The 14,921-nt window shown below is 46.7% G+C and overlaps 6 protein-coding genes across 6 annotated transcripts; 2 read left to right on the top strand and 4 right to left on the bottom strand.

The window, feature by feature from the left end:
* Positions 1-420: 420 nt before the first annotated feature.
* Positions 421-1,895, bottom strand: GL218_07069 (uncharacterized protein; the record flags this gene model as incomplete). The annotated part of the gene is made up of 3 exons (XM_033583813.1): positions 421-771; positions 852-1,333; positions 1,502-1,895. 3 exons carry the CDS (start codon positions 1,893-1,895, stop codon positions 421-423), a joined length of 1,227 nt encoding a protein of 408 aa, XP_033433135.1.
* Positions 1,896-2,441: 546 nt separating this feature from the next.
* Positions 2,442-4,110, bottom strand: GL218_07070 (Cytochrome b2, mitochondrial; the record flags this gene model as incomplete). Its single annotated transcript, XM_033583814.1, has 4 exons — positions 2,442-3,518; positions 3,574-3,887; positions 3,944-3,977; positions 4,045-4,110. 4 exons carry the CDS (start codon positions 4,108-4,110, stop codon positions 2,442-2,444), a joined length of 1,491 nt encoding a protein of 496 aa, XP_033432890.1.
* Positions 4,111-5,022: 912 nt separating this feature from the next.
* Positions 5,023-5,534, top strand: GL218_07071 (uncharacterized protein; the record flags this gene model as incomplete). The annotated part of the gene is made up of 3 exons (XM_033583815.1): positions 5,023-5,212; positions 5,315-5,395; positions 5,503-5,534. 3 exons carry the CDS (start codon positions 5,023-5,025, stop codon positions 5,532-5,534), a joined length of 303 nt encoding a protein of 100 aa, XP_033432891.1.
* A 543-nt stretch (positions 5,535-6,077) lies between these two features.
* Positions 6,078-7,980, bottom strand: GL218_07072 (Repressible high-affinity phosphate permease; the record flags this gene model as incomplete). The annotated part of the gene is made up of 4 exons (XM_033583816.1): positions 6,078-6,730; positions 6,789-7,032; positions 7,087-7,723; positions 7,802-7,980. 4 exons carry the CDS (start codon positions 7,978-7,980, stop codon positions 6,078-6,080), a joined length of 1,713 nt encoding a protein of 570 aa, XP_033432892.1.
* A 2,905-nt stretch (positions 7,981-10,885) lies between these two features.
* On the bottom strand, positions 10,886-12,167 carry GL218_07073 (Protein HGH1 like protein; the record flags this gene model as incomplete). The annotated part of the gene is made up of 4 exons (XM_033583817.1): positions 10,886-11,692; positions 11,773-11,886; positions 11,947-12,096; positions 12,147-12,167. 4 exons carry the CDS (start codon positions 12,165-12,167, stop codon positions 10,886-10,888), a joined length of 1,092 nt encoding a protein of 363 aa, XP_033432893.1.
* Positions 12,168-13,183: 1,016 nt separating this feature from the next.
* GL218_07074 (uncharacterized protein) lies at positions 13,184-14,698 on the top strand (the record flags this gene model as incomplete). The annotated part of the gene is made up of 2 exons (XM_033583818.1): positions 13,184-13,773; positions 13,828-14,698. The coding sequence occupies 2 exons, from the start codon at positions 13,184-13,186 to the stop codon at positions 14,696-14,698; spliced, it is 1,461 nt and encodes a 486-aa protein (XP_033432886.1).
* Between the last annotated feature and the right edge of the window lie 223 nt (positions 14,699-14,921).

Here is a 14,921-nt window from a genome sequence, read left to right on the forward strand (position 1 = left end):
ATCTTGCCAATCTTGCCAATCTTACTACCTATCAATCTCACCTGGGAAAAGAAACGTGCTAGGTAAAAGTTTTGACATGGTAAAGTGAATTTAGAAAGATTAGATTAGGTTAGGTACTTAAGTTACTAAGATATGATACAAATATGAGATGGCGATGTCCATTCTTTTCTTTTTTTACAATCTTGGTCTCGTCTTGTGGAAAATGTTGTATAGGAAAAGGTTAAATAATCCAAGTTTCGCAGAGATGTGACCTCATATCCATGTGTACAATACAGTTGGAGTCACATGGTACGCACTACTTGACAGTTACTTAATACCCGTACTATACGCAATCAAATTGATATTTCATAATCACCGTATTACACCAACATTCTACCTTTCTTCATTTATAATTTACAATTTACACACCTCCACCCCTCTTCACCTACTATAAACTATCTCATGAACACAATACTTCCCCACGTCGAACAACCCTCTCATCTGTTTGCGCTGCGTAATAACAAGCCACAAGATAACAATCAGCACGGTCGACGGTATAGTAAATGCCCAGTACACCCAAAAGTTATCCCCCACGACACCCTCATAATCCCAGTGGAGCAACGGCACCGAAAATAGCGATGCGAAGAACATCCCCGGTAGGAATACCATCGTCATCACCGCAATCACTTTCATTGACGAGCTATCAAATGTCGCCCTCTTGGTCAGCTCGATGCTGGCCCCGCTCAGCTTGATACTAGCCATTGTGTCTTGCCGCATCATTTTACGCGATATCTGAAACGACGTCTTTGTTAGATGGTCATTTCGGACTTTATAGACGTCGCTAAACCAAGTGATAAGCTGAGGGTGCTTACTTGTCCCATGTGGTCCTCGTTCCTCTGCAAATGCCATTCAATACCCCGAGCAGCCGGGTTAATCGTCAGCTCCAACACGTCTAATGCGCCTCTTATTTCGGCATGGATAGCGATATCCTGTGGCGACGTTGATGTCCCCGCCGTCGCATCTTCGTCCAGCTTTTTCCGCAGGTAGCCAGCGATATCGCGGGCTAGGTGATTATAATGTTTAGCCCACCGGAGCTTTGTTCGGGAAGTCTCCCAATCGTGGAGATTCGTCTCCTTGACGTGCTGCAGATCGTAGCCGAAGAAGGTGCCAAATCCGTCTAGGACGAGGCTTACATGGTCCGTCAAGACGAGCAGCGGTAAGAAGCAGCTACTCTGATAAAGACTACCGCTCTGCCTCAGGAATTTCGCCATGCACTCATACTGTGTATTCGAGCCCTTCTCCTCTAGTGTAAACAGGAGACAGGTTGTAGACTTCGTAGCGAAGTTATAAGATGCTAGTAATACCATGGTTAGCGGTAATGACTCCCCTTTTTACTTTTTAAAAAGCACGTAGGTCAGCGGTGGGTGTGATACTTCGAGCATAACATATTCAAAGAAGGTTACTCCGAGCCGTATTGTCACGCTAGAGCCTGCTATATATAACATCGACTTACCTAACATACGTGAATCAATACCATTCATAAATATACTAAGAACCTTCCCTAACTCGCAGCTCTCCTTTTCCACCGCTTCGAACATCGTCAGGCCTCGTGTCAACAGTCCGATCATATACGGTTCGATGCCCAGGTCGGTAAGAATATCCGGAACCCAAGCCAGCTCTTGGTATGGCAGCCGGTGAGATTTATAAAATATCCTAACTGGAAACTGGACGAGCTTGAAAACCGGCATTCCCGAGTAGTGTTTAAGATATGCCGGCACTTCGTTCGTAGGCATTGCCCTTTCGGAATGGATTACCGTGCCGCCCGAACCCCAGATCTCGAATACTTGGCATTCGTCGCTACGAATCTTGACGCGGTGAAGGAACAGGCTCCGAGCCTGTTGTCGAAGATGGTCCATACCAAATAATTCCGAGGCGGGATAGGAGCTTTATTATTGAGATATAGTTATATGAATAATTATAAACCTCCATTCCCCCAAAAACGAATATAAGAAAAAGAAAAGCAGAATACACAGAAGCGAGGATAATAATATCCAGTATGAAACCATGCAACCCGCCACTCACGAGTAACCAAATTAATATCTCCGAGACAAATTGTGACGGCCATGATTCAAGGAGGATGAAATATAATGGTTTAAGGGTGAAACGTCCAAGATGAAAAAGGCGAGGCCAGGTCAAATAAGATAAGTGGCATAATATAGGTTAACAAGTCAGACTCATTGGCCATACCAAGAAAAGGGGCTAAATAATAAATTTAAATTTAGTTCACAGCCGTCTTGCCACAAGCATACATGTATCTATATACAATCTGAACCCGCATACAAGCCAAGCTGGTATATCCGAAAACCCACACGACAAGAAATAGATGCTACGCAAGCATATCCTAAATAAGTACGAACATCATCAACGTTTCAAGGAAATAAGACACACACCCCCAAGTCAAGTCATAGCTTGGACGATCTAGGCGGTTTAAACGCCGGTGTAACGAGCGGGTCATATACCTTATGACCGAGGTGGTCTCGCGGCACACCCGTAACATGGCTACCGAGGTTCCGCGTATCGAGGAGCGACGTATTGAGCTGGTCGACGCTGGTGCACCCAATCAACCGCATCGCCATCTCCATCTCATCACGGAGGAGCTGCATGGCGCGGTCGACGCCATCGATGCCGTACGCCGACATGGCGTATAGGAACGGGCGACCGATACCCACGCCCTTGGCGCCTAGACACAGCGCCTTGATGATGTCTGTGGCGCGGCGAACACCTCCGTCTACGAAAATCTCAATGCGGCCCTCTAGCCCTAGTTCCCGCAGCACCGGCACCGTCTCCGCCAGAACCTCGACGCCGGACCGCGCGAAATCTAGCTGTCGACCGCCGTGGTTCGACAGCACGACTCCTTGGACCCCGTACTCGATAGCCTTGACGACGTCTTCGACGCGCTGCACGCCTTTCAGCACGATGGGCATCTTGGTAATAGACTGGAACCACGGGATATCCTTCCACGAGAGGGCAGGGTCGATAAACGACGAAATAGCGCGCGCCGCACCCTGCGAGTTATCCGTCTCCTGGCCGGACTGGACGTTGGACCCTTTATCCGTGAACTTGGTCCGCATGTCCTTTTCCCTCCTGCCCAGCTGCGGCGCATCGACCGTGATGAATAGCCCCTTGCACCCGCGCTTCTCGGCGTGTCGGACGATACGCTCGGTAATCGCCCGGTCCGAGTTGACGTACAGCTGCAGCCACTGCACCTGGTCTCCTTTGGCCGCATCTACGATCTCGTCGAACGAGCATGAGGCTAACGTGGGGATCATCTGCACGACGTTGTGCTTCTTGGCGGCTCGGGTTAATATCACTTCGCCCTCTGGGTGTCCGAGCTTGCCCAGCGCCGTTGCCGTGACGTAAAAGGGAATGTCGACTTTGGCGCCGAGCATAGTAGTTGAGAAATCTACTTTCTTGACGTCAACTAGAATCCTAGGCCTAAACCATATCCTGTGGAAGGCCTCGTGGTTTTCTCGGAGCGTCTGTTCGATTCGGTTAGGATATGTTCACGTAGTCTATGTGTGAGTAAGAACTTACTATCTCGTCATCGGCGGCACTAGAGTAGTATCCCCAAGCACCTCTCTTCATAACCTTTTTAGCAACTGATTCGAAGTCCATTAAATTGTAGCATTGTGATAATAGCGGCTTATCCGCAATACGTTGTTGCCGCTCAGCTTCCTCGGGATCCTCTTCTTCCTGGATCTTGGCAACAGTTTTCAAATCAACAGGTCCTAAATGCTTCGATTTGTCCAGATACTTGTCTAAGGTATCCGGGGGATGTATAGGCTCGAATTCTTCAGTCGCGTCTTTACCCGCATACTTCAAGATTATACCCATTCCACCGGGATGTTCTATAAATAAGTTTAGTTTCGTGGTTTTAATATACGGAATGCTTTGAGCTACTAACCAGGTAAGAATTCTGTGACATCATAGGCTTTCCCCTAAGATATTAAAGTCAGTGAGATATTGGATTCCTCGCGGGAGATACTCTGTATTTAACCAACTTACATGAATTACCACCCAGCAAGACTCCTTGCTGTCGTGCTTAGCAACTTCAACTCCTGAAAGCGCCATCGCTTGCTCGCTTTAAGTAATTCCTTTAATGACGTACTTAGACCACGTCTCCTGATATAGTAAAGCGTAATTCAATAGGGGGGGCGGGGATGATAATTTACAATGATAGTACAATATATAGTTAAGAGATTAATAAAGACGTAAGAAGTTCAAAAATCAATCAATGCGACACACCGAATGTTTACATTGAATAAAGATTAAATAAATAAAATTAGCCACTGAGGCTCTCACAGGATTAAATACTGCCGACGTTCGGTTCGTTAGCGGAACAAGCGACTAGCCTCTAGCGTCGCAACGAAGGCCGAGAGGTTGGAGAAAGCCTGGAGACGGTGGAGCAGCGTGGATCCGTCTCGGGCGTCGGGAGAAAATCTAGCGGGGTTTTTAGATGCTGGCTCTTGGAAATATGTTGACCGTTATTCGCTAGTGGAACCAGCTAGCCGGGCCTCTTTACTCTTTTTGCTCTTTATAGTGCACAGTGAATATAGACATTTTAGTATAGTATGCATACGGTACTCTTATACCCCACAACCTCACTTTAGTAAAAATACTCCATTGATGCATATAGTAGAGTACTAAAAATGTATCTAAGTACGAAGTACCTCTTCTATAATCCCATCTTTACCATTCAACTCCTCTATTACAAAAGTGACAGAATCCTTCTAGAAGCTGACTACCCCGCAATATAGTAGAGAAGCACCTACTAGGTAATCTTTAATGACCGCATTATGTATTATATACATGTAGATATAATAATATAGCGCCATGCAGCACCGTTATTATACCACTACCACATATAAACACTTCTTCTTCTTCTTCTTCCTAGCCCAATCTTACCTCTTACTTTACTTACACTCCTCCAACCCTTCCCTTACCCACCAGCTTCCACAAGAACCCTAAAAACAAACCCAAACCATGCCCTCCGGCCACGTCCAAGCCACCGTCAACGACACCGTAGTCGCCGAGTCCGAGACCTACGAGCTAGTCGAGAGCAACGTGTACTTCCCGCCCGCATCCCTCAAGCCCGAGTTCTTCAGCAAGACGGACCTGCACACGCACTGCGGGTGGAAGGGCGACGCCGACTACTACACCATCAAAGTCGGGGGTACGTCTGCATACCTGATCTAACCTAACTAACGGGGAAATGTGAGCGGTCAGGTATCACAGCACAGCACAGGCTGACGGCATTGCGTCTACATATATACAGATACGGAGCTTGCGAATGCCGCGTGGTACTATCCCGCACCGTTTGACAAGGCCAAGCATATTAAAGACTACGTCGCTTTCTGTGAGTGTTGCTGCTCTCTCTCTCTCTCTCTCTCTTTTGTTACACATTACGGTGTCCGGTTTGAAACGTCTTAAATGGTGTTATAAGCCTAATTCGATGGTACCTAGATAAAACTAAAGTGGACGTAACAGCCGTATAAAATAAATCTTGGCAGTTTTTATTTAGTTATTTATATAACAACCCAAACTCTAGTTGCAAAAGATGAAGTGAAAGCACCGGTAGTACTCCATAGAAACAACAGATAGGAGAGTGGCTTTACCAATAGTACCTGACTTTACGTATAATCATATTCAACATAGACTCAACTATACATAATCTATTACTTACCTACTAGCCTCAAAATTATTTTTCCATTCAGAGACTTTTTTTTTTTTTGACAATTAACAAATCACATACATAAGGGTCATAACCACTCGTAAGTAAAATTTTGTATAAAAATTGCTATACCAGAGCTAGCTAGACGAACAAGAAAAAAAAGGTAGGTAATGATTGAACTGGGTATATTAATCTATATTGATACAAAAACACAAGGGGCCATATGTTGTTCGTATCAGTGTCATCGTGGTATGCCGATTAGACCGCCCCCGTTTGCATGACAGGCATACCAATAGTCTCCGTAGAGCATCGCCGCAGCACGGCCAATCCGCGAACAAGTGCACAAAAACTTCGTAAAGAAAAAAAACTATAGAGACTCGGCGGTCTTGCTCTGGCTAGTAGCCTCGGCAGCCAGCGGGCGCGCGGGCTGATCCTCGCCCGAGAGCTCCTCGAGGGTCTTGCGCTTGGTCTCGGGGATGAAGAAAGTGGTGAAGACGCCGAGGAGCATGAACAGGGCGTAGATCTCGAGCACGTGGTCCATCCAAGGGTCAGGGTGGCCCTGGTAGGCTCCGTGCGTCCGAAGGGTGGAGATGGCGCCCTGGCCGATGATGGAGCCGATCTTACCGGAGGCGGCCGAGATACCGTGCGAGGTCGATCGGTAACGGGTGGGGAATACCTCGCCGGGGACGATGAAGGTGGTCATATTGGGACCAAAGTTGAAGAAGAACTGCGCGAGGACGTAGATGGCGAGTAGTCCGTTGCTGGATATGTGGTTGTACGCAAAACCCATGATAACAAAAAGAATGGTTAAGATGATGAAGCCACCCATCTGAATGGTCTTTCGGCCGAGCGTGTCGAGCGTGGCAACTGAAACCCAGTATCCCGGGACGGCACCGGCCAGGACGATGATAAGGTTACCGATGGCTGTATTATACAATATTTCGTACACGTTCTTGGCGGTAGCGGTGGAATAACCGATAACTTCTAGAATAACGGCATTATTCAAAGATAAACCGTAGACTACATTCAATTGTTAGCCTATCTCTTCGAAATTTAATCGAACCTCAAGGTATCTTACAGGCTACATCAAGCATGAACCACGAGCCAGCGGTGCCGAACAAGAGCAGACCGTTCTTGGGGATAGAATAATGACGACAAAAGTCGCTCCAGCTCGCCTTCGGGATGGTCATCTGGGCCTGGGCAGCCTCGCGAGCTTGGATACGGGCGACGTCGTCAGGGTGACCCTCCCGCTTGCCAGATATGTACGCCTTGACATCGTCGGCAGCCTTTTCGACATCGCGGCCAATATCGAAGGTGTAACGCTAACGCTAATGTCAGAAAATCCTATCTATCATGTATTAGTATAGATGACTTACAGGAGTCTCGGGAATTGTTAGTCGGTAGTAGAGCGCAATGCAGGCTGGGACAGCACCGAAACCGATCAGAGTCCTCCACATCTTGTCGACGGCGATAGCACAGTAGCCGTCACATTGAGTGGTAGTCGGTGCAACGGATAATGCTTCTTTAAAGCCTAGAGTAACAAATAACATGACGAATGCGCAGACAAGCTGACCGATACCTTGCATGGCAAAGACGGCACCCATCATAGCTCCTCGCCATTTTGTGGTAGCGAATTCGGAGGTGATGATACTGGATAGCGGGTAATCTCCACCAATACCGACACCGAGTATGACACGCCAGAAGATGATGAGGCCGACGATATTAACCGAAGGAGAACCGGAGCTAAGGGCCTGACCGAGAGTTGCGAAGATGATGATAATCAACTCAAGACCGTACATACGCTTTCGTCCAACGTGGTCCGCAAGCCAACCGAAAACTAATTGACCAACAACAGTACCGGCGGACGTCGACAGCTTGATAGCATTGTCAGAAGAGTTAGGCAGTTTACCCAGCTCCGGATAGTAGACAATTCCCAGCATGGTGTTTAACAAGCTGACGGCGAAGATGTCGTAAGAATCCGTGAAGAAACCAATACCGGCGACGATACAAGCCCTGCAATCCCAACTAGTTAGCTTTCTTGCAGCACTTACTACCTAGGTAACTACCGCAACGCGGGGAACGGATGCCTACCTGACATGGTACCACCCGAATGGAGCCTTGTCAATCTCAGCGAGCGCGAGACGACGGCGTTCGTTAGGATCTTGGATGTGCAAGAAGTCATTATGAAAGTTGTGATAAGCGTTGTTGCCGCCTGAAGTCTTTGAGGTGAATGCTGCTGGATTCGCCGTATCGGGCGCGGCGTCAGCCATGGTTGCGGGATGAGGAGAGCGCAGTCTGTTGTCCGTGCTCTGTGGTGATCGATCTGATCTGGGTGGTCAAGGGTTAAGGTTCTCTAAATCTATGCGCGAAGGGAAAAAATAAGCAGGCAATAGATAGGTAGATGGAAGCAAGGGAAGGGCCTGTCACCCGATAGGGACTTGATGCTGACAGCAGAAACCAAAAAAGTAAATTTGTCTGTAGCTGAAGGGACGTGCTATGCTTTTGTATCTTTTCTTACCAATCTATGATCCTAGTTATAGGTAGGCCGCGATTTACATAATGTTAAGTTCTTTGTGACAGGGGACACCGAGTCAGCTAACCAACAACATGCGGGATGTACGTACGTACATACATACAAGTGTTAAGGACATATACAAGGTGGGAGGATAGGCCGTATGTAATGCTTAACACTTCACGCTTGACGCAGAGGTAGGACGGGAACCCAGGCATTACAATCCCACCAGTCCGGGCGGCCCCTCCGGGACTTCTACGCCTATTGGTAGTCTGTTTAACATGAGATAAAAAGGCAGGCTGCATGGATCAGTAACTCTGCAATGTGGGTGCAATATTGTAGACCAGACCAGACTTGAGTGATTCTCCCATTACGTCGGTGTCCCCAAGCAGCTCCAACTACTACCTATTACACATAGTAATATATATAAGAAGGACCACTGGTATTTTGCATCATACTTGATGTACTGGGCAGACTCGAGTGCGCCTGCGAATACGTAGACTTTACTTTCCTTGATTCTCCTTGTATATTACTTGGGTTACTTTTGTTTCTCGCGAAATGCTAATGCGGCTAGAGACATGGCGAATATGCCAATTATCTTCACGTAAGATGACGATTCGTTGCGTGGGAGTATCAGACGAGACTGGTGAGATTTGGTCTTGACTATTGCTCAGCTACGGAGACACTTGACTGTATTCCGTATACATGGGACTGTGTGGCCCCTAGCGGACAAACGTCTGAATCGAGATGGTAGATCTCCAAGGGCGCACGTTTTCAAAGGGCATACTGCTTAGCGTCCAAAAGGACCGAAATCTTTTTGACGTCGAGGTACCCCAATGCATAGAAGCTAAATCGAAGGGGAACCGAAGCTGACGATTTTCTTGACTACGCCTTCATGATTGATGCACGCGGGAACGAGGCTAGGCTGATGAAAAGCTTTTAGATGTTCGATATTAGCGGCTTAGCAGTCGTGGGTGGCAGGTTGAAAATGTTGAAAAAGGTTGAATAAGTAGTAACTCTAACCAATCAGAGCAAATATCGTTGGTGGTTGAAGACGAATTAGAGTTGTAGCTTAGAGCACATGTTGAGGCTCCGACGATTTGATTCGTCAAGGTTTGTTAGAACCCTGGAGGACGCCTCAATTCGTAAATTAGTGGGGTTTTATTCGGGTCGGTCGCGGCATGGCGGCCAGGGAAGTAAAAAAGGTAAAAAGGTAAAGGGCTCCGAATATCCCCTGTGATATCCCTGTATTCCTTATAATCCTTGTAATTATGGGGCAACTCGCATATGGTGCCTCGCATGCACTACGCCCCATCAAGGATCTTTAAGGGATTGGGATTGGGATTGTATGCACATACATAGTAGATTGATGTTACAACCGCCATCCCTTTGAAATAAACCATTTTAGTCCTATGGCAACATCGATCTAAACATCGCCAAGCTATCAGGAAGTCGAAACAAGACTTTACTAAGAGACCAAGGCTTGACGACAAGACGGTAAGAAATGCTTGTTATCCATTCCCGTAATTATGTCAACATATCATTGTAGGTATGTTATAAGTTTTTATCCCTAGAACCTACATGCACGTATCCGATGGGGTCCTCGGTTAGGGTAGTCTCGTTTGGGCTCGGCTTTATTAAAAATTTGTAACACTTTTTCGATGCTCTCAATTTCCATCAGACCAGATTCCGCAAGTGAGCAGATATCAGGACTGTCCGACTGACCGACCTTGCTTCAAATCGCAAGTGGATCGTATAGATGTTAACTAAAATAGCCTTTTAGCAACATCTAATGAGTAAGAGCTGTTTCTGTATATTTAGTAGCTGGTTGCCGTTGAACCAATCAGGTGCTAGAATTCGTCCACGCTCTCGATCTTTGAGCGTTCCGAGCCTTTACGATAATGACTTGACGGCTCCCTCTCGGGTATGTAGAACAAAAAAGTTTCAGGATTCATAACATTAAGGCCTACATATAGCCAAATCCAATCACGTTGACAAAAGAGTTTGTTAGCTTTCAGCCCTCGATCTTGAAGACTGCTTTAACACAGATCCGCTTTACTCAACCCTCGAAATTACGAGGACCCAGCGTTTAGACGTGCTGGATACAGGATACTATCCCGGGTGTGGATTAATCGAGTTACTATTTTCGTTGAGCGGGTAGCTAGAACCTTTAACAAAATTTCACGTGGAGGTCGCCTTCTTGAGAATGTTCTCGGTATCGACTTTGGTATTATATTCGTGTTGAAAGTCTGACGCTAGCTGCTGCACCTGCTCGGATAAGCCCTCTACTCTAGAGGGCTATGATTTCCAAGGAACTAGGGACGACGGACTAACACCGCGTGATTCGCCTTGGCTGATGCAACGGAACCCATCTAGAGTGGGTGTGACTTATGCTACCCTCCCACCTGTCAGCCACAACTCTCGGCTTCAGGGCATAACATTAGCCAAGAAGTCCAGAGGGTTATGGCTACCTCATATAATCTTGACGCAGTGTACCCACTAGAGAATCCGAGCTGAGCGGCTTGATTTCAGAAGGCCACCAGTGTCCGTTTTGATAGAAGTAGTCAAACGGCTCGAATAACCCCATAGGCTCTAATAATTATCAGCAGGCATAGGTCAATTTTACCAATAGGGTATCAATAAGTTCGCGCGTGCTGTGTGATCTACACCTCGACGATTTGGTCATCATCCTCTTCGTTGCCGTCTTGGTCGTCCTGTCCAATTTCCTTGACACGATCCACCTTATCCGGATCTTCCTCATCACGCATTAGAACCTGAACTAACCGCTCGCAGGCATCTCGAACGCCTTCATCGTTAACACGCAAGTGGGTTTCCCGAATGATTGGGTACACCTTGACGTTACGCATCTGTTCTCTACCCTCCCTAGTACTCGATAAAAGCAACAGTGTCTCGACGTGCGTCTGGATGATGTTCGGGTCGTCATCGCGCTGTTTATCAGGAGGAAGAAGCTGAAGGTCGGGAAGCATTGACATCATCTCATCTTCGTCGTACTCTTCGTTCCCCATTATCGGTAGCAGCACATATGGCAAGATATCAATGTCATCCTCCGATAAGAATAGTGGATGTGAAGGTATATCAAAAGCGACGTTCTTTAGAGTAGAAGCGACTCCCTTTCGCCTGACGCTCGACTTATACTCAGTGAAGACCTTCAGTTTTGTGATAGGTATCACCCCATCATATTCTTGCTTCCGTACAAAAAAGTGCCGGACCTCGGCATGTTTTGTTAGATCAGCAAAGAGATAAGCTAGATGGTCGAAATCTGCGTTCTTGTTATACGATCCGTCTGCGCCTTTAACGAACAAATCAACTAGCTGATTTAAAACCAGCTCGTTTGATCCAAGCTCGGTCGGCGATGGCTGCTTCTTGTTCAACAACCTCTTTAGGGAGTCCCATTTTGAAAGGTTTGCTAGTAGCATAGAAAGGAGATTTGCGTTAGGTTCGGTTGCGATCTAATGCATGCATCAGCTGGGTGTTCAACGGATCGACTATGATCTGGATCAAGCCGCTAGTCATGAGTTTCTCTACTGACAATTATCTGTCTTAGAATCTCATCTAAGAACTTGTCGTCCGTAGCTAAGCTTTCCAGAATTTCTCGATCAGCCGCAAGGTTGATAAGTATAGTTATAACATGCTCAGCAATTTTCTATTGGTAATATTAGTTATGATCCGTAGTTGCTTCAAATCTTAGGGAAATAATTTATACCGGATGATCTTTCACTAAGAGCTTCAAGTTTTTAATAGGCTTAGAATTATCCACCTTGAAGATGCTGGGCTGAGACGTCGAATAGGGGACTAGATGCTCCGTCGCAAGAGCTCGAATCTCAGGTTTAGGGTCGGCAATAAAGCCAACCAACTAACAAATTATCAGCAAGAATGAGATGATATAAATTTTCTTGACCGTACCTCCTCTAATTCTGTAGGCATCCTAGAAATGTTTGAATAATTTAAAATATAGATAAAATGTCGAACCTAAGTGTCTCTTTCGTTATGAGTTAGGAGGTAGATTCTTATCAACTAAGAATTTTGCGACGGGATAGGGTTGGAGGGGTTTGAGTAGCTCTATGGAGGGGCTTAACAAAAATGACGTGGGTTTCTTTTTCTTTGGTGTAATGCGTATACCCATACAAATCCGTAATATCAAATGCATTTAGCCGGGGTTATGTATATCTTGAAATGGGTCTCAGATCTAACATGGAAACCGGCAGACAGGTACCTTAGAGATTGCCCCACTTAGCCTCCTAGTATCAAGAGACGCAACTTCTGTATAAGATATAAACTTTGATAATTCTGAAACATTCATTCAACACCTTGGAAACTTCCACAGCTATTTCTTTGATACAACTTCTCAGTTTCGGATCTTTACCAGTTCCGATTCTGGCAGTTCAAATTCTGGCGGTTCCGGGAGTACCAGGTTCTCAGTTCTGAAAAGATGAAAACAAGTCTTGGTGGCTCAGTTGGTCAGAGCGTTGGTCTCATATAATTCTATGAATTTCTATGATTCAACCTATAGGTTGGGCTATCCAAAGGTCGTGAGTTCGAACCTCACCCAGGACATTATTTTTGCATTTCTAGCCGTGCTATATCTTTCTCCACATCATGATGTGGTTGAAAAAATTTTGCCTTTTTTTTTTCCTTTTTTCTTTTTTTTCCGAAGGAATATTATGCTCAGACTTTTTTTTTAATTCCGTAAGACACCGATAAGGTAATTATGTAAGTGATTGATAAGAAAAGCACCTGGTTAGAGGTACGTACCGTAGCTGACCTCAGCTTGAGCCTCGAGGGAACTAATCCGCTAATCGGCTTGGCGGAATTAGTTCCGCTCACCCCTCAAAAATTTTGAATTTCTTTTGGAAATTCATTCACAGAATTAATTTGCGCCCCACGTCGTGATACTTGAGTTCATCATCCCGAGCCGACAATTTTACCAGTCCAACGAAAATATGCCCAAGGCCACCACACCAACTGCTGTCCGCCAAGGGCGACGGCATAACCCCCTTGAAGATGATCTAGTAGCTACGGGACCCTTACGCGCAAAGGCTCCCAAGAGGAAGGCTAAAAGCGGCGACGACGACGAAGAGCAAGAAAACTACATAGACTCTAAGGCGTCGAGGAAAATCTTGAAGATCGGCCGAGAATTAGCAGAAGAAATTGATGTGGCACCTCCGCGACCGCCAAAGGAGAGCAATGCATTCGGTTTCGATTCTCGGTTTGACGAAGATGGTGAAGATAACGAGGCGTTCGAGGACGAAGAAGTATGGGGCGACGAAGAGGAGATAGTAGAGGAGATCGAGATTGAACCTGAAGACTTAGACACATTCAACAAGTTTTTGCCTACGGACGACGATCCGTTATTGACACACGGTTGGGGAGGTCAAGCATCTGCGCAGCAGCAAGGTCCGGGAACCAACCTTGCCGATTTGATTCTGGCGAGAATAGCGGAACACGAAGCTGGACCCGACGGAGGGCGAGAATTGGGACCTGTGGATGACGACTATGAGCTATCGCCGAAGATTGTAGAAGTCTATACAAAGTAGGTTTATTGGATTATACGATGAGTTTGTTTAGCCTTATTAACATTATATAGAATCGGGTTGATATTATCGAGGTATAAGTCTGGCCAACTCCCCAAACCGTTCAAGATTCTGCCGACGGTACCTCATTGGGAAGATATCATCGAATGCACGAAGCCTGACCAGTGGACCCCGAACGCATGCTACCAGGCTACCAAGATTTTTGTATCTAGTAACCCGATCGTCGTCCGAAGATTTATGGAGATGATCCTTCTCGAGCGCGTGAGGGAAGATATCCATGAGACGAAGAAGCTAAATGTGCATTTATTTAATGCACTCAAGAAAGCGCTTTATAAGCCCGCGGCGTGGTTCAAAGGCTTCCTCTTCCCTCTCGTAGAGAGCGGCACGTGCACCCTGAGAGAAGCCGCAATCATATCTGCCGTCCTAGCCAGGGTTTCCATACCGGTGCTGCACTCCGGCGCGGCTATCAAGGGGCTGTGTGATATCGCGGCACGGGAAGCTTCTGCTGGAACGGAGGGCGGGGGCGCCACGAACGTCTTCATCAAGACCCTCCTAGAGAAGAAATACGCTCTTCCCTACCAAGTCATCGACTCCCTCGTATTCCACTTCCTACGCTTTCGAAGCGTGGATCCTGCGTCCGTTAGGGAAGGCGCTTCGATGGACATAGGTAGTGAGCGAGCGGCTATGCAAGTGAAGCTACCGGTGATTTGGCACCAATGCCTTCTAGCCTTTGCGCAGCGGTACCGCAACGAGATCACCGAAGACCAGCGAGAAGCCCTCCTGGACCTCCTATTGACGCATGGACACCACAAGATCGGACCAGAGATCCGAAGGGAATTATTAGCTGGTCGTGGCCGAGGAGTCGTGGTCGAGCAACCCGAATCGGCGTTTGATGGAGACGACACTATGGTGGTCGATGGATAGACGTGGGTGATCTTGGGGGTAGTTAACCGTGCTAGACGTGATACCAACGAAGAAGATACGGATAGGCATATTGGTGTTTAAGGCGTTATCTTCCGGGCTCATATGCCTGTCCTAGGAATGAATACACTTGCGATTTTGAGTCTTCACTTCTTTATTTTAAGCCGTCTTGCATATGATATGACTGTGAATAACCAATGTGTATGTACTATTAGCCCAATAAGAG

Source organism: Daldinia childiae (assembly GCF_008694065.1).
Source record: "Daldinia childiae strain JS-1345 chromosome Unknown Scaffold8, whole genome shotgun sequence".
In the NCBI taxonomy this organism is placed as follows: Eukaryota; Fungi; Ascomycota; class Sordariomycetes; order Xylariales; family Hypoxylaceae; genus Daldinia; species Daldinia childiae.